We start from the raw sequence: 19,630 nt of genomic DNA, 5'->3' as shown, positions 1-19,630 counted from the left end.
TATGTCTCTGTCTCTCTCTGTGTCTCTGTCGGTCTGTTTCTCTCTCGCTGTATCTCTCTGTCTGTCTGTCTGTCTGTCTCCCTCTCTCTGTCTCTCTCTCTGTCTCTCTCTCTCTCTCTCTCTCTCTCTCTCTCTCTCTCTCTCTCTCTCTCTCTCCCTCTGCCTCCTCTTCTGTGGGATTCCCTGCACTCCTGGGGTAGGAATTTGATGGAAACTTGTCATATAGAGCTCTGTGTTACAAGGTGTTTGTCTGCCTTTCTGTCTGTCTGTGTGTGTTTGTTTGTCTGACTGTCTGTGTAGTTGTCTATCTATCTATCCATCTATCTTTCTCTTGTGTCTTAGTTGGGGTGTGTGTGTGTGTGTGTTTGTGTGTATCTGTGTGTGTGTGTGTGTGTGTGTGTGTGTGTGTGTGTGTGTGTGTCTGTGTAATGTCTGGCTATGGGGTCTCTGCATACTGTTCTTGTCTGCTGCAGAAGGAAGCTTCTCTGGGTATGACTATATAATACATGATGTATTAATATGACAGGACATCATTAGGAACCAGCTTATTGGTTCTTCCAGAGACTAGATGGTCTAGAGACCGAGGGTAAAACTAAATACTACTGGTCTAATAAAGACCACTATGTTCTTAACAAGCTCAATCCACTCAGGAATGTGTGCAGTGCTTTTGAGAAACACACAACTTCACAGTGGTGTGAGTAATCTCACACACTTTGTTCTGGATGGCATTGTGATTTCACTGTAGTAGTGCGGTGGTGGAAGCAAACATACACTTGTATAGTCCTTTAAAAATCACATGGCTGGAGCGAGCCGGAGCTCTATGGAGGTGGCGGCGGGTACCAGGTGGTGGCTGCAGCAGCTACTCCTCTGAGCTGAGAGTTTCAAGCCGCCCCCCCCCCCCCCCGTCTCCTTCCTCCCCCTTCCCTCCCCCCTCCTTTTTTTTGTTTTCCGTTCCCCTTCCCCCTCCCTCCCTGTCCCTGAGGACCAGATCCAGAGGAGGCAGCTGCGGTGGCAGCTGCTGAGTTCTCGGTGAAGGCTTTTCTTTTCTACCATCCCCTCCCCTCCCCACCCCATCCATTAATGTTAATCTTTTGAAGATTCTTCGTTGTCAAGCCGCCAAAGTGGAGAGTGCGATTGCAGAAGGGGGTGCTTCTCGTTTCAGTGCTTCTTTGGGCGGAGGAGGAAGTAGGGGTGCACCTCAGCACTATCCCAAGACTGCTGGCAACAGCGAGTTCCTGGGGAAAATCCCAGGGCAAAACGCTCAGAAATGGATTCCTGCACGAAGCACTAGACGAGATGACAACTCCGCAGCAAACAACTCCGCAAATGAAAAAGAACGACATGATGCAATCTTCAGGAAAGTTAAAGGCATACTCAATAAGCTTACTCCTGAGAAGTTTGACAAGCTATGCCTTGAGCTCCTCAATGTGGGTGTAGAGTCTAAACTCATCCTTAAAGGGGTCATACTGCTGATTGTGGACAAAGCCCTAGAAGAGCCAAAGTCTAGCTCGCTGTATGCTCAGCTATGTCTGCGATTGGCAGAAGATGCACCAAACTTTGATGGCCCAGCAGCAGAGGGTCAACCAGCACAGAAGCAAAGCACAACATTCAGACGCCTCTTGATTTCCAAATTGCAAGATGAATTTGAAAACCGAACCAGAAATGTTGATGTCTATGATAAGCGTGAAAATCCCCTCCTCCCTGAGGAGGAGGAACAAAGAGCCATTGCTAAGATCAAGATGTTGGGGAGCATCAAATTCATTGGAGAACTTGGCAAGATTGATCTTATTCATGAATCTATCCTTCATAAGTGCATCAAAACACTTTTGGAAAAGAAGAAGAGAGTCCAACTCAAAGATATGGGAGAGGATTTGGAGTGCCTCTGTCAGATAATGAGGACAGTGGGACCTCGATTAAACCACAAACGAGCCAAGTCCTTAATGGATCAGTACTTTGCCAGAATGTGTCCCTTAATGTTAAGTAAGGAATTGCCAGCCAGGATTCGTTTCCTACTGCAGGATACTGTAGAGTTGCGAGAGCACCACTGGGTTCCTCGCAAGGCTTTTCTTGACAATGGACCAAAGATGATCAATCAAATCTGTCAAGATGCAGTAAAAGATCTAGGAGTGTTTATTCCTGCTCCTATGGCTCAAGGGAGGAATGACTTCTTCCTGGAGGGACCGTTCATGCCGCCAAGGATGAAAATGGATAGGGACCCACTTGGGGGACTTGCTGATATGTTTGGACAAATGCCAGGGAGTGGAATTGGTACTGGTCCAGGAGTTATCCAGGATAGATTTTCACCCACAATGGGACATCATCGTTCAAATCAGCTCTTCAATGGCCATGGGGGACACATCATGCCTCCCACGCAATCGCAGTTTGGAGAGATGGGGGGCAAGTTTATGAAAAGCCAGGGGCTAAGCCAGCTCTCCCATAACCAGAGTCAGGGACTCTTATCCCAGCTTCAAGGACAGTGGAAGGATATGCCACCTGGGTTTTCTAAGAAAGGACAGCTTGATGCAGATGGGATTACTTTGAGGCCTGCTCAGTTGTTTCTAATGAATGAAAATCAGGTGCCAAAGCTTCAGCCCCAGATAACTATGATTCCTCCCAGTGCACAGCCACCTCGCACTCAAACGCCACCTCTGGGACAGACACCTCAACTTGGTCTCAAAACTAATCCACCACTTATCCAGGAAAAGCCTGCCAAGACTGGCAAAAAACCACCACCATCAAAGGAAGAACTACTAAAACTGACTGAAGCCGTTGTGACTGAATATCAGAACAGTGGAAATGCCAACGACGCTGTCAGTGGTGTGAGAGAAATGAGAGCTCCAAAACACTTTCTTCCTGAGATGTTAAGCAAAGTAATCATCCTGTCACTTGATAGAAGTGATGAAGATAAAGAAAAAGCAAGCTCTTTGATCAGTTTACTCAAACAGGAAGGGATAGCCACAAGTGACAACTTTATGCAGGCTTTCCTGAATGTATTGGAGCAGTGCCCCAAACTGGAGGTTGACACCCCCTTGGTGAAATCTTACTTGGCACAGTTTGCAGCTCGTGCTATAATTTCAGAGTTGGTGAGCATTTCAGAACTAGCTCAACCACTGGAGAGTGGTACCCACTTCCCTCTCTTCTTACTTTGTCTTCAACAATTAGCTAAATTACAAGATCGAGAATGGTTAACCGAACTTTTTCAACAAAGCAAGGTCAATATGCAGAAAATGCTGCCAGAAATTGATCAGAATAAGGATTGAATGTTGGAGATTTTGGAAGGAAAGGGAATGAGTTTCTCATTCTCACTCCTTAAATTGGAGAAGGAATTATTGAAGCAAATTAAGCTGGATCCATCCCCTCAAACTATATATAAATGGATTAAAGATAACATCTCTCCCAAACTTCATGTAGATAAAGGATTTGTGAACATCTTAATGACCAGCTTCTTACAGTACATTTCTAGTGAAGTTAACCCACCTAGCGATGAAACAGATTCTTCCTCTGCTCCTTCCAAAGAACAGTAAGAGCAGGAAAAACAGCTGCTGCTCTCTTTTAAGCCAGTGATGCAGAAATTTCTTCATGATCATGTGGATCTACAGGTCAGTTCCCTGTATGCTTTGCAGGTGCACTGTTACAACAGCAGCTTCCCAAAAGGCATGTTACTTCGATTTTTTGTTCATTTCTATGACATGGAAATTATTGAAGAGGAAGCTTTCTTAGCTTGGAAGGAAGACATAACTCAAGAATTTCCAGGAAAAGGCAAGGCTTTGTTCCAGGTAAATCAGTGGGTAAACTGGCTAGAAACTGCTGAAGAAGAAGAATCAGAGGAAGAAGCTGACTAAAGAACCAGCCAAAGCCTTAAATTGTGCAAAACATACTGTTGCTATGATGTAACTGCATTTGACCTAACCACTGCGAAAATTCATTCCGCTGTAACGTTTTTCACAATATTTAAAGCAGAAGCCCGTCAGTAAGGTTTCCTTCTGCATAAGGTTTTTGTAGTGTGATGTCTTAATCATAGTCTACCATCAAATACTTTAGGAGTATCCTTAATGTTTAGATAAAATATTAGCAGCATGCAATAATTACATCCTAAGTTCTCAAGCAGAGGCAGTCTATTGCAAGGACCTTCTTTGCTGCCAGTTACCATAGGCTGTTTTAAGTTAGGAAACTGAACAGCAACACTGAATACCGTAGAGATGCACTTTGCTCAGTAATACTTGAGTTGTTGCAATATTTGATTATCCATTTGGTTGTTACAGAAAAAATCTTAACTGTAATTGATGGTTGTTGCCGTAATAATATATTGCCTGTATTTCTACCTCTAGTAATGGGCTTTATGTGCTAGATTTTAATATCCTTGAGCCTGGGCAAGTGCACAAGTCTTTTTAAAAGAAACATGGTTTACTTGCACAAAACTGATCAGTTTGAGAGATCATTAATGCCCTTGAAGTGGTTTTTGTGGGTGTGAAACAAATGGTGAGAATTTGAATTGGTCCCTCTTATTATAGTATTGAAATTAAGTCTACTTAATTTATCAAGTCATGTTCATGCCCTGATTTTATATACTTGTATCTTTCAATAAATGTTGTGATACTTGATGTAGTTGTACATGACTTCAAATAGTATCTGCAAAGTTATGGAGAATTGTTCGGTTTGTTTTAAGGTATGGCTTTATCTCAGTTTTAAGAACTTGGGAAATTTTAATTTCATATTCTTAATCAGTAGTGATTCAGCCTGTAAAGTAACATTCCTTAATTCAAATCTTAAGTTTTTTTCACCTTAGGACTGTTCCCTATTAGTCTAGTTCTAATGTGAACTATCAACTTAATCTGACCTTTACCATTAGACCTGTGTCAATTCTTTGGCTCTGCTTTCTAAGCACCTAAGGAATAACTTGCCTTATCCACCAATCTCTTTACTGAGGTACCTGTTTAGCCCTTAATCTCCATTTATTCTTCACAACAAAACAACCAGAACAAGAAACTGAAAAGCAGAACTGCTGCATGCTCTAAAACCCAACAGACTTGTAATTCATCCTAAAATTGACTCCCTCTCACTGCTTTTCATCGTTCTTACCCTTGTATGTTCACTTACTTCACCTGGAATAGTCAGTGGTCCCCTTACCCTTTAACCTTCAGGTGTGGTGTAAACATCAAAGAACAGCCTTTCTCTGCTGAGACAAGTTTATATCAGTCAAACTGATGCAAAAGAAAAATGTTCTTTGGCATGAAGTCCAGAGAACAGTAGACCACAGAAACAGACTGGGTGGTCAAGTCCTGTGTCCCCTGTCAAATATCTGTTATGGGGTGTCACCATCTACTGGTAACCAGAGCCCACTGTAAGAATAGAAACAGATAAACCCTGCTGCCTCGAGCAGAACCATGGTTGACTTCGGTGGTTCTTTGTCATCAAGATTTGCAGTAGAGAGACTGGGAAGAGTTGATTGAAGTGGATAGCCAAGGAGATCCGTCCTACATGTAAGCCCAGCCTGTGGTCCACTGCACTCACCCCTTGGTGAAAGCAGAGCTCCAAGGAGTAGTGTGATGTGTCTGTCTCCAGTCATAAGGGCTGCAATAGTTAAAGATTTAAGAGCAAGTCAAAATAAGGTTCAGGATCCAAACTGTTGTGGATAAAGATTGTCTGAAGCTTGATTGACTGCATGGTAACTAAGTTAGGGCTAACAACTAACTAACTGATCTGTGTATTCCCCATTCACTAGACAAACTAGTAATGAATAAATGCTTGGAGAGTGAAAAAAATCACATGGCTGTGTTTCCAATGGTGCCGCCGTGTGTGCTTCAGACCTGGACACATGTGCTGTGCTCCCCCACCCCGTTCTTGTCCAGTGATCATCTTGCAGCAATGCTACAGTAATGTTCGCATTTGCTCTGCCTTTCTGTAAGTCTGCCCTGACGGGTTACGGTACTTCTCCGTTGTGACGTCTGTCCGTGTAACAAGTGCTTCCATTTTCACTGTGTTCCTACCATCCTGCTCTAGCTGGGACCGTATGTGCTGCCGTGCTGAAGGAAGCAACTTCAGAGTCCTAGGAGTAATCTTGTATCCTTGTAAATGGAGTTTATACATCCCTGCAGCAGCAGTGCCCAGGTATAGGCCAATTGCTCTTGTGTGCTATTTTCATAGCAAATGTGTGCGTGTGTCTGAAATGTCACCGTGCACAGCTTCAGCTATAGAAACACGTGCTGTGCTCTTATTTCCTTCGTGTGCAGCCAGTGTCCTGGTGCAGTGGTAAAATTACAATCCAATCGCCTCTGTGTTTCTCTACATCAATTCCCCCTTTTATTGCAATACTTCTAAGTTGTAACATTTATTGTTAGGCAAAGTCCTTGCTGTTATTAAGTTTTCTACCATTTTCTCTGTGCTCTTAACAATTTGATTGTACTGATGAATGCTGCTCTTCTGAAGCAAACCAACTCAGTATTTGCGGAGTAATCCCACGTGCTTTCTTATTATGAAACTTTAGTATAACCGCAGGGAATAGTACATTGTTTGTTGCAAGTAGCCTGCTTCAGTGTTAAATGGCTTCTCTGTGTTTTTCCCTTCTCTTCTTCTACAGTCCTAGGTGCATACAGGTCTGGGTGATGGTATCTGGTTTTGTCTCTGTTGGGTGAATGTTTTGCTCCTTGGTTTCTGCTTCTCCCTGGACTTCTGGAGAGTGTAGTGGCTGTGTGCTGTCTGATAGGAAATTTTCTGTGAGCCTATTTCCCTGGCCTGCTCAGTGGGTATGTTTCCAGTCTAAGCCTGCTGGTGGTAGAGGCAGGGATAAGGAGATGAGTTGCAAGGAGAAAGGCTGGGGAAAAGGGTCTTTGTGATCATTTGGTGTCTTAGTTTGGATTTTAATGTTGTGAACAGACTCTGTGTTTAAGGCAAGTCTTATGAGGACAAAATGTAATTGGGGCTGGCTTACAGGATCAGAGGTTCAGTCCGTTATCATCAAGGCAGAAACATGGCAGCATCCAGGCAGACATGGTGCAGGAGGAGCTGAGAGTTCTACATCTTCATCTGCAGGCTGCTAAGAGAAGACTCACTTCCAGGCAGATACAATGAGGGTCTTCAAGCCCACACCCACAGTGCCACACCTACTAAAACAATGCCATCCCAACTTCCACAATGCCAAACCTCCAAATAGTGCCACACCCTGTGCAGAGCATATACAAACCATCACAGTTGAGGATGGGGTCAGAGAGGGAAGAGACTGCAGCAGGTTCTCTGCTGCAGGAAGGCAGAAGAAGTGAGATTATCACTGTAGCATTGCTGCAAGCACACTGATTGAACAAGAATGGAATATGGGGCATAGCATTTGTGTCTAAATTTGAAACATTTCAAAATGGCATCTTAGAAAAACACACATGATATTACAATATTATACAAGGACTGATATACAGAAAAGCAAACATGTATGATTATTATTGTAGGACTGTAACAGGACGTTATGAACTAAGAGAGCACTGCATTCACATCTATAACTGACGTACTACACAGGGTCATCTTTGGATGACAGATTCACATATGACTAAAATAACACACAATTGACATATGTGCATGTACAATGTACTACCAGGGCTATATCTAACCTTCCTTTAAACAAAGTGGGCAGGTTTAATTATAGAACTCTTAAGTTATTTGTATGAGAACAACAGCTCATATGTTCTCAAGTGGACAAGGATTGTTAAGAACACAGTTACAATGCTAGTGCTTTTAGAACAGGTAGAACTCAGCTGTACCAATGTCTTACTCAGAGTACTGTAACAGAAATGCTCATTGATTTACAGAAAAATGGAGCACATGAGATTATTATTGTAACCCATCACCAGGACACTGATGAACTATGATAGGAGTGCAGAGCACGTGCTCTTTGCTGAAACATATATAACCGAAGCACTACACGGTGCATCTTTGGAAAACACACAGAGATGAGACTGAAACACAGTACAATGGTGTAGATGCAAAAACCAATGCTTCGCTACCAAGGTGGAATCCAAATTCTATTTCTCCTTTGTAAGAAGCTGACAGGTTTACTTGTACAGCTCTGAAGTTGCTTGCGTCAGAACAGAAGCACATATGTTCATATGCAGCATAGTTTTATGTCAATTTGACACAAGCTAAAGTATTTGAAAGGAGCATCCTATGGTAGACACGTGGCTCTCCCTGGGAATGGGAAATAGAATAGATTTTGTGAGTGGACTGGGAATGGGTGGGGACAGGAGCAGGAGGGATCAGATAAGGAAATAGGGGGAAAGAATGCAAGGAGAGGCAACTGGAACAGAGGATGGGTTATCTGGAGGATGGTGTAGAAACCTCATGCAGTGAAAGCATCCTGAAATATATGAGGGTGACTCTAGTAATGGAGGATACAGAGTCTAAACTGGCCAGCTTTTGTCTAGAATTCCAGTGATGGGACTGGATTATATAGTCATTTGAGTTCTTGGCCAAGGTGGTCCTGTGAAGATCCATAAACAAACCAGGCTGATGTTAGGACAAAGGGTCTTTCTCTGAAAACTGACAGTGGGGACCCATTGCCAAGGACAACATACCCATAGCTCATTGAATAAAGAGAGGTTGAGCCAGTGTCTGCATGGAGCCTTCACCCCTAAGGTCTAGTCTCTGTAGCACAAGAAGGTACTCTACAGGCTATGGAAAGAGAAGCCTGGACCAGAACCCAGTCACAAACCTTTCGACCTACAGTCTAGTCTGTCCTGCGTACAAGATATTCTGGGACAGCGGTATGCAGAACTTGAGGAAGCCTGGGTGGCCAACCAATGTTGGGTTTAACTTGAGGCCTATTCCATGAGAGGGATCCCTTGCTGTTTGGATAGCCAGAAACGAGACCAGATAGCCCAGAGTCCTAGGGTAGAAGCAAACACAACTACCCCCCCAATCAATAAAAGGATTCCTAATAATATTCTGATATACTCACAAATTGATTCTTTGTCCAACTGTGATCAGAGATGCTTCTTTTGACAGCAGATGGAAGCAGGTGTAGACACCCACAGCCAGACCTTGTGTGTAGAGAGTATAAATTGGAGGTCTCCCTTGAGTCTCTGCTCCCAGAGCTCAGGGAGATCCACAGAAAAGGAAAATCAAAGATTGTAGAAATCAGAGGGGATGGAAGACACCAGGAGAAATGGCCTACTGAATCAGCTAAACAGGGCTCATATGAGCTCACAGAGACCAAAGCAGCAAACACAGGGCTTGTGGTCTGCACCAGGCTCACACCACTAACCCGGGTGTCATGGTGTATTTACACTCTGGGAGGGCCATGCATTTATGACAACAATCAATGTTAATGTCCCACCTGAGATTCAAGCCCAGTAGCCCAGTACTCATGGTGCGTGCACTGCAGGAGGCTTGCACCTCCATGGGTATGTGCATTTGTATGCCATACTGTATGTGTATGCATGTGTGTGTGAGGGGGGAAGGGAGAGGGAGAGGAAGAGGAGGAAGAGGGGGAGAGGGAAGGGGATATATATAGAGAGATATCACCTATAGAAACTAAAAGAGGGGTATAGATCCCCTGGAGATGGAATTGCAGGTAGTGGTTGTGGGATGCTTACTGTGTGTGCTGGACATACAACTCAGCTCCACTGGAAATGCAGAATGTATTTTTCACTGCTGGAAACCTCTGGATCCTCCAATCCTGGTTCTTACTATGTGAAAAATCTGCTAGTATTTTTCTCACCCCATGACAAGCTCTGTCATCACTGTTTCCATTATGTGCCAGTTGATAGGAATTGTCCTTACCATTTGTGGAACAATCCATAACCGCTGCTCTCCCTGACCAATAAGTGCCATGTTAGCATTTTTTTTTCATGTACTACGACTGACATTCTGTTAACACTGGTCATAATTTCATGTCAAGCGTCTTATAAGCATTGACATTAATGTGTATTAGTACTAGCAACATGGCAAATGTGCTCAAATATATAATAAAGACGCATGCCAAACAAGAACAGGTTGAATTCCTACATGATGAAATTGAATAAAGAATCCTGCTACTGTTTAAATTTGAAGTGTCCCCAAGACATTCATGTGTTGACACCTTAGGCTGCAATCAGGGGTGTTATTGTGGGATATTTTGAATTGGACAGGAGACTTTGTCATTGCACACTAGGACATAGGCAATGTACATAAGGAACTACAGGCCAGATAGTTCCTGCCCATACCCTCTGTGTTCGGGTCCACCATCATGGGTTAAATGAGTCATCCCAATGAGTTCGTACCCCTGCAGACATAGCCTTAGCTTCCAGCTTCCACCAATGGTAGACCGTCTTCTCTTCAACCACGAGTCTAAATAAATTCTCACTTCAGTTGCTTCTTTCAGGTTTTTTTGTACAAATAATATTGTAAGTTCATACAAAAAGTTCTCACCCAGAAGGTGGGGTCACCGGTCTGATAAACCGGACAACGAGGTTCTTCATTGTTCAACTGGTTTGAGTAAAGACTGGATGTGGGTTTGGAGATAATGTCCAGAGAAAAGTAGATGTTATTATCAGCATAGATCAGTGGGACACTCTGCTGAGCATTTTAAAGGTCAGAATTCAGATGGGCATGTAGGCGGTGGAGATCATGTTCAGGAGGTTTCAGGTGATGATAAGAACAATATCAGGAAGCGGTTTAGATGGCATTTGAGTTATATTGTAGAAAACAATTTAGGTATATCCTGTTTATAATGGAACATGGACTGAGATTGAATTTTGGCACATTGAGCTAATTAGCTTGATAGAAATATTTTCAGGAACACGGAGCATTTGGGGCCAGGGAGATGGGTCAGTGGGTGCGGTGGTTTGAATAAAAATACCCCCCATATGTTCACATTTAAATGCTTAGAGAGTGGCATTAGAGGGTGTATAGCCTTGCTGGGTTAGATGTGGCTTTGTTTGAGGAAGTGTGTCATTAGGAGTAGGCTTTGGGGGGTTTCAAAAGCTCAAGCCAGGCCCAGTCTCTCCCCACCTGTCCCTCTCCCTTTCCCTCCTTCCCTCCCTTCCCCTCCATCTCTCCCTCCCCCCTTCTCTTTGCTGCCTGCATGCCATGCTTTCTGACATGATGATAATAGACTAAACCTCTGAGCTGTAAACCAGTCTCAATGGAATGTTCTCCTTTATACAAGTAGCCATGGTGATGGCATCTTTTTACAGCGATTTTTGCACCAACTAAAACAGTGTGAACTGTGCTTGCTGGTCCAGCATGGAAAATATGTTTGTATATTCATTATGATTATAAAAGACAGACATGCTTATAACCCTAGAACTGAGAGTAAGGGCCACACAGATCATCCAGTCTTGGCACTTCTACACAGGAGCCCAAACTGTGAACTTCAGGTTCAGGGAGAAAAATAAAAGAAGCTATGTAAGAGATATTCTATAATAACTTTATCTGTGCACATGTGGCCACAATGGATAGCTCTCTTCCTGCCCCCCACATATGTATATGCAAGCATAAAGATACATGTGTTGCATATAAGGATACCATAAGGAATCTCAGACCTGTCACTTTTAACAAGCAATTTGCTTTTAAATCAAAGCAAAATAGAAAGGAGAGAAACTGTAGGACACATGGGTCATGGACCCTTTCCCTGGCAGAAAAGTGGACACTCTAACTCTAGTGAGGTCCAAGTTGGGAGATCTGATCTCTGGAACTAAAGCATGGGGGACATTGAGAGGAGGTAATCCTTGTTACATGTAACCAGTGTAGGAAAGCATCTCTTACCTCGGTTTCTTAGAAACAAAGTGGAGAACACACAAATTCTAATCAAAGGCCTGGTCTTTCCTACTATTGATCAGAAGGTTATCATAAAACAAATAGTAAATATCCTTCAAGTTCTGGGGTCTTTGAGAAAAACACCCACAATGGTGTGTTTCTATGCTCTAACACTACCTTTATAAACTGTTAAAAGTTTGCTATATTACTGCATAGAAATGGAAAGATTAATCACTTATGGTAGAAGGAGACTGAGGTGGAAGATCGAGGCAGGGAGCCTCAACATGAAGATCATCCCTTTAGATGAAGACCTGCACATCTGGTTGGAATAATACAGTTTAGGCATAAGGGAAGCCTCCTGTATTCATAGGAATGTCTATACTTAGACATGTGAAAAAGACATGACCTTCGATCAAAGGAGATTCTTATTATGAATCAAGAGATTAATCTAAATGGATGGAGGGGTCATTTTAAAATGAGTTCATTTTATCCATATTCTGATTTAGCCTTTCTGTATGGACTGGTTTCTAAACCTAGCCTGACAGGCCTGACACTTAGGCAACCATCAGGAGCCATGGATCTGAGCCAAGGAGGTGCTTCTAAGGGCCTCAGATTTTTCAACCTGGGACAAACTGCAGCACTTGTGCCACACCCCATATGACAAAGAGCTGGACAAGCTGGAAAATAAGGTGTGTGTCTTCACTGATGTATCACCAGATGCAACTCATACCTTAAAATACAGTGTGTGTATATGTGTCCATTCAGAGATCAGAGAACAACTTTGTGAAACTGGTTCCCTCTTTCAGAGAACTAAAGAGTTTCAGGATGTCAGTAACTTAAATATACAATCCTTCACATAGTCTGTAACTCTTTACATGAAAGATACTAAATAAATTAAAGGAATCGAGTACTCTTCTGTAGCCCTCCTGAGGAAGCTCCATCATCATCTGCAAAAGATGGAGATGGAGAGGACTCTTCACTGTGCAAAGTGCACTTCCAAAATTCCTTCTGAGTGGAGACTATTTAAAACAGAAGGAAAATGAACACAGACAATTCAAATTACATTAAAACACAAATACAATCAAATGAAATTTTCCTAAGGGAAGAAAACATCCACTATTCTTACTCCCAAAGATAAATTACAAATGCAGTTTATGTGGACTAAGACATTTTTATGGTTTTAAAGTATAAAAATAATACCCATGTTGTCTAATTTGGGCTATTACATAGTTAGAGATATAAACTTCTATTGTTTCAGGCAGGTCAGCTAGTTGAAGTAAGTGAGCACAATCATCTGGATTGGCTGTCTGCACACTGGGCAGGGCCTATCCCTTTTTTTTTTAGATTCTTTGCACATGTGAAACATGACATGAGGTGTCCAGTTTTGCCGTGAACAACGCAACCGTTTTTAGGCAGCTCCTGGCAAATCACACTCTACCGCCTGTTCTCCACCTCAGTCCCGGGGTGTTCTGTACCTCAAAATCCCACATAAATACAACTCTACAGCACAAAAGCTTTTCATACAGGTTTATATAGTCGACTCTCAATCCACAAATCCTCTACACAACAGGATTGCATCAAATAGACAAAGATACAAACTGCCCTTCTATATGAGATATTAGACCTATATAATCCTTAATGTTCATAGCTTTTTAACACCAATCAATCTTACCTGGGTCTAGCTGGTCCTTGGGAACCTCCATGTTGCCACGTCCTTCACCCACTCCTCTCTCTCTCTCTCTGACCTCAGAACTCTCCGGACCTCTTCCCCCCCCCCCCACCCTGTCCAGTCACTGGCTTTCCTTTATTTTACTAATTAAAATGGGAAGGTTCCATTGGAGTCACATGACTAGGCAGCCCTTCTTGGGGAAGTAGAATTAACATTAAAATACAAACAGCTGCAGGACAATCTACAGCCTTTGCAGACGTGTTCACGTTATCTTTCACTTTATCTTCTGGAAGTCAGTTCTTAGGAAGACTCCAGCACCTGCTGCTATGTGAAGAAAGGGGAGGATTCATTTCGTTGCACAAGGTGTATTTCCAATAGTCAGATAAGGAGATTTCAGGATCTCCCTCAAAAGACTCTGCATCGCTTTCTTCTGCCTGACAGACCGTGACCCAATAGACATCAGCATCCTCATCTAAGAGTTCATGCCCTTCATCACTCAGGCTATAATATTCTAAGTCAAAAGATTCAACTTCAAATTCTACATGAAACTGATCAGAAGCTGAATCCTAATTGAGGCAATCACCAGATTGTTCACTTATCATCAAGATCCTGATGTGAGGGGGTTGCTGTGGACATGTTGCTGTCACTTTGCTCACACAAGCCTGGGCTCTCATCAAAGGACAGGAATCTGTGGCACTTCCTTTGTTGCTGACTAGGTGAGCAGCAGTAGAAACACATTAACATTTCTTTTCTTTATCTCTCTTTCTCAGCCCCAGACAGAAGGAAAGCTGATGATGACAATATAGTAATCACCCAGGAGCACAGGAAATACACTGGAATCTTAAATATCAGCTTTCAAATGAATGAAATGAATATTTCCCACAGTGAGGTGATCAGTGTCTGTGTTCCCAAACCTGCTTCTCTGTTTTCTTAAGAATTAGTAAATTAATACTTTTCTTTTACCAATATGTGGGTGTTGGTCCATGCATGTTTAAGGAATGTGTATGTGCATGTTGGGTGGGATGAAGGGCTACAGAGGCCAGAAGACAGCACTGGATTCCTTGGAGATGATGGAGCTACAACTGACTGTGAGTGAGCAATGTGGATGATAGGTTTCCCATGTAGGTCCTCCGGGAAAGCAGAAAGCACTTTACACTGCTGAATCCTCTGCAGCACCTGCAATCCCTGCTCTTACAATGTGAAAATGTATGGTTCTTGGCCATGTCACCTAGGGACAAGTTGCAGCTGCCCCCCTCCCTGGGACTTTCCAAAACATATAAGAATGCTGTGAGGCTCTTAGCCAGGTCAAGTTGACCCTGCTCTGAGACTTTCTCAAAACACCCAGTTTTTAAAAAGTAAACAAGGACAGAATTTACTGTCTGACAGCCACAAGGTCTCATAGAAAAGTCGAAATATTCATCATGATCAGCCTAAACCCCCTCATCCAATGAATCCAAGGGTCACTGTAACCCACCAATGAGACACCACCACCCCATGCTGTTGCTGAAATCTGCCCTCAGAACTGTATAAAATTTGTATACTTTGAAACCTTGGGGTCATCTCTGTCCTGCTTGCAGAACAACCCCAGCATACTGGACTTATCAATTAACTAAACCTTTTGCCTATTGCATCAGTGTCTCTGTCTATTATCTCTGATTCTGTGGGAGTGGACACCACGATTGTTGGGCCATGTGGGTCCAATGAAAACAATGTGTTAGTGCTGTTCTTTCTCATCGCTAACATGATGTTACCATTGTTCCCACTGTGTGCTCCATTACAGGCATTGTTCTCACTAAGAAGCTTTATTCTTACCGAGTGAAAAGCATTTTGTTAACATCTCTTTTCATGCTTTGTTCCAAACACTGTTCCTACTGGTCTGACTCTGTGTCAAGCACCACCTAAACCATATCATCTCCCTACATACTATCTGGCCTACAGACTATATATTATTGGTTGAAGCTAAACTGAAGCAGGGAAAAAGCTGGTGTCAGCATAGAGTCCCCGAAGACCTCATTTCGAGCATCAGTTCTTCCTGGGTCTATAAGCTAAATAGCTTCTGCTCCTAACGGCCAGATTTTCTTTCCTGTACCTCTAGTCTGTGGCATATCCTGTACATTACAGAATGTCTGATTTCCGTAGTCATCAAACACAAGGAACCCTGTATATGTAGTTATAAAACACCAGTTTCTTAGAAATCACCCATTTTACTCTTTCAGATTATAATTTAATTACAACATTCTCTCTTTCCTTTCTTCTTTCCAATCATGAGCACACACACACACACACACACACACACACACACACACACACACATATATTTCTTAAAAATAAAATTGTGTCATAGAACATGGAGACACTAAAATGGTAGCCACCTCAAAGTGTGCTTTTCATGGTACTATTCTGCATGCTAATAAGGTAAAAATGAAATCATTAGTCTCACTTAACTGTGAATCCTCAAAACTACATTACCTAGCCTGATATGATATGTGCACTGGATCAATAGGGACAGAAATATTACAAGAGTAGTCAACCACTCTCTGATTGGCTATAAAGCTTACTACATGATTTAAATACACATCTGGTTCTGTTAAAAGGGCTAAGAACCTCAGTTTGATAAGCCATAGACACTAGAGGACAACCAACTACTACTACTCTGCTAAATAGACATAGTATTAAAGTGACTCCTGATAACTTATTGATACAATCATAGATCTGACCTTCTTTATAGAAACCTGATGTAGATAGCAACTAACAGAAATCCTCAGATATTTATTGTAGAGAGCATAAGAGACTTTGTAATGCTTAGTCCTTAATGTAAAACACATATCCCTAGTTCCCTCCCTCTAATTTTCAAGGATCTTTCAGGAGGAGGGTGAGAAAAGATAATAAGGGGTGTTGAGTTATGTCAAAGAAACAGACTTATCCCAACAAAACAAGGGAACACATAGTAACTTACAGACCTTGGGGTAGCAAGAGTGCTGCCCAGTGTCTTCTGTCTTTTCTACAGGGTAAGAGAGTCTATAGAGGGAGGTTTTGGGGTTTATTGAAACGTGAAATTTAAAATTATCCTTGCTCTGCTACATCTGCTCACACTGGACTTTTTGACCAAGTTATGTATTGTGAGCAATTTGACTATCTTTGTACCTGCTTCTAATAAATAATGGCTGGTGTTACTTGGATCATTCTTTTAGTGGGGAGCTGCTCTGTGTACTCTTAGAGGTCTAGAAGTGTCACTGAGCTCTATCACCACAATTCAGTACAAGAAAGTCCAAATGTCCTGAGAGGGGAGGGCAGGAATAAACATTTTGATTGGGGGTCAAAATACTAACCATTCACTAATAAAGAGAGCAAATTTTTAGTGAAAGGTCTTGTGAAATGGTTTCTATGTCCAATTTTTTGTCGACTTCTCAGTAAAACGTACTAAAAGAGTTATACATTCAAAGGACAACCTTGCATATAAAAAGTAAGGCCATTGCTGAAATAGTCTGTGTAGTCCAATTGTCTTCTAAATATTTATGTTTATGTTCATAAGTTAAGGCTTCTTTCAGTTTTGGTTAGAAATTTGTCTTTTTGCATTAGGCAACAGTTACTGCGGAGACTCTGAACTGGCCAAAGTGTTAAGAATAAGTTACCAGTGAGCGTTCAGCATTAAATGAGACATATATTGCACACTGCAGGAGTCAAGAAACATTCAAGAGAAAGTGTACACAAAAATGTATAAGCTGGAGAAAAAAGAACTTCCTAAGTTCCTAGTCTTCAGGTTATGATATAGTAATTGCAATCCTGAACTCTCAGAAACTATGATTCCGTGTACAATTCGCCCTTCTTTCAAGGAAGGTTTAGAAGTTCAGGAGGTCCCTTCCCTCTATGAAGACTTTAGGCCATTGACAATTGCTGAAAAGGAGTTCATAAGGTCACACTTATCTATCTAGGGGCAGAAGGAAGGTTTACTTCAGAATTGTGCTCATTCTTCTGTTAAATAACTCCTCAGCTAGTGCTATTTTAAGTAACTATAATTAAACTCATCACTTGACAACTCCCACAAAAGATAAGAGCATTGAAACTATACTATATTGGACATATAAAGGCATCAGAAGAAATGTGACTACAAAGGCAACGGGGTATTTTAGTGTGAGGTGACTACAATAAAAGCATATCACACGCATCACACTTTAGTGGATAGTCTCACACACGGTAGTGCATAAACAGCACAAATTAACAAGGATAGATAATAAAAGGGCAGAAATAGGGGCTGGAGAGATGGTTCTGTGTGTAAGAGCAGAGAATGAGTTTGGTCACCAGCACCCACAAAGTGGCTCACATTTATCCTTAACTGCAGTTCCAGGGTACCCAATACCTCCCTCTGATCTCTTCAGACACCAGGAATGCATGTTGTTTACATACATGCATTCTATCAAAACACATATGCTCATGTGTAACTTTACTTTTTTCAACCCTTATTTTTTTTTTCAGGTTCAGCTCTTTTTTTGGACATGTTACCCAAAAGCGGTTTAGTCAAAAAGACCAAAGCCCATGTCATCTTCCAACTCCTGAGATTCTTCCTTCTTTGCTTCCACTTTCCTCAGCTAGGGCAGCAGCAGTGGATGGAGCAAGACCACCAGCAGGCGCAGCTTCTGCTGCCGGAGCGGACGCACAGCCCCTGCATTGCAGATAAGGCTCCCAATGTTGATGTTGGCCAGAGCCTTTGCAAACAAGCCAGGCCAGAAAGGTTCAGCATTGACACCAGCAACTTTAATGAGGGCATTAATCTTATCCTCCGTGACCGTCACCTCGTGGTCGTTCAGGATGAGGGCAGAATAGATGCAGGAGAGATCAGAAACGGAAGCCATGTTGTGGACTGCTGGCCAAGTGCTAGTCGCTGGATGAAGTGAGGGCCTCACCCCAACGCGGCCTTAGCTTCCTTGGAAGGACGGAGCACCTTGGCGGCAACTGAGGAAAGATCAACCCTTATTTTTAAATGGTTTTTAGACACTATAACCTCCCTTGCAGCCCACCACCCACCAGAAGTAGTAGAAAAGAAAGGATACAGGGGAAGTGGACCTGTTTAGAAAGGTTCTTTGGAGCAAATCCCATCTGTGTTATCCAGAAATCAGTAGCAGGTCAGTTCACGGGTCGGCAGCAGCAGCAGCTCAATCCAGCAGCAAACACTTCAGGGATACACCAGCAGTCCAGTTCAGTAGAGTCGGGAGAGCAAACGGAAATCAGCAGCCGTGGCACTATCTAGCACAGACAGCCAGGCCTCAGCCTTGGCACAAGTCAGCAAGAGGGACCTGGAGGAACATGAAAAGTTCTCAGCCGTGCCTGTCTAAGGAAAGTGAAGATCAGCAAAGACGAGAGACCAAGAAGCATTGCACAGCTAGCTCTATAAGCAAGCCTAGCCCAGCCTAGTCACTGTCTGTGGACTCCGTTTTATACTCCTCCACACATCACGTGTGCTCCACGGGTCCTGCCTCAGCACCCGAGTCTGTCTCAGCTGACATCACTCTGCCAATCCTACCGAGCCCATAGAAATGACAAGAAGCCAAAACACATCACCAGAAGTTTCTTGGTTTATTTCTCTCTAAGGAGTCTCTACAAATGGAGCCCAAATACACATGGTAAGGTGGACCAATACATGTATGTTGTAAGCAAAGATTCCTTCATTAAGTGTCCTTTCACGTGCTTGCTTTAGCAGAACATCCTCTCTCCTGTGTCTGCTTCAGCAAAACTTTTCTTCACCAGCCTGCCTTAGTCTTTCACCTGTGTCTGCATCAATGAAATGTTCCTCCACATATTTGCCCAGAAAACACCATCCAACACAACCAGCTTTCCAAAGAATTGCTGTTTCCTCTTCATACATGATGCAAAATAAATCTGAAAATATGTTTAAAAAATGAAGAAAACAAGAAGATATAGAAAGTAGAAAGGTTGGGGTAGATGAGGAAGAAATTGGAGGTGTGATTATAATGTATTATATATAATATTAGGGTACTTATAAATTCATCATATGAAATTCTCAGAGAATTAATTAAAATTATATATATATATATATAAAGAAAATAGTTTTTCTTGGTCCTAAAGTCTAAAGTACCACCCACAGTCCCCAACCCCACCCCCTGTCCCTACATCTTTTGTAAACTAGTTTTATTTTTATTTTCAAAGAACTTTCATTACTTGATGCTAAAACTCCTTCCCACCCATTTATTCTGCTCTGCAGTGTGAACTGGAGTTGAAGGTTTTGAC

General features: G+C 42.4%; 1 protein-coding gene and 1 pseudogene across 2 annotated transcripts; one reads left to right on the top strand and one right to left on the bottom strand.

The window, feature by feature from the left end:
• Positions 1 to 1,022: 1,022 nt before the first annotated feature.
• Positions 1,023 to 4,155, top strand: LOC308415536 (eukaryotic translation initiation factor 4 gamma 2-like; the record flags this gene model as incomplete). Its single annotated transcript, XM_080910574.1, has 1 exon — positions 1,023 to 4,155. A coding segment is annotated over one exon (2,238 nt), but the record flags the coding sequence as incomplete, so codon positions are not given.
• A 13,743-nt stretch (positions 4,156 to 17,898) lies between these two features.
• LOC308415553 (large ribosomal subunit protein P1-like) lies at positions 17,899 to 18,286 on the bottom strand (annotated as a pseudogene). Its single transcript has one exon. The product of its transcript is annotated as a large ribosomal subunit protein P1-like (transcript).
• Positions 18,287 to 19,630: the final 1,344 nt, after the last annotated feature.

Source organism: Micromys minutus (assembly GCF_963924665.1).
Source record: "Micromys minutus genome assembly, chromosome: X".
Lineage (NCBI taxonomy): Eukaryota > Metazoa > Chordata > Mammalia > Rodentia > Muridae > Micromys > Micromys minutus.
Note: the sequence above shows the minus strand (reverse complement) of the source record. Positions and strands in the feature narration are given on the sequence as shown.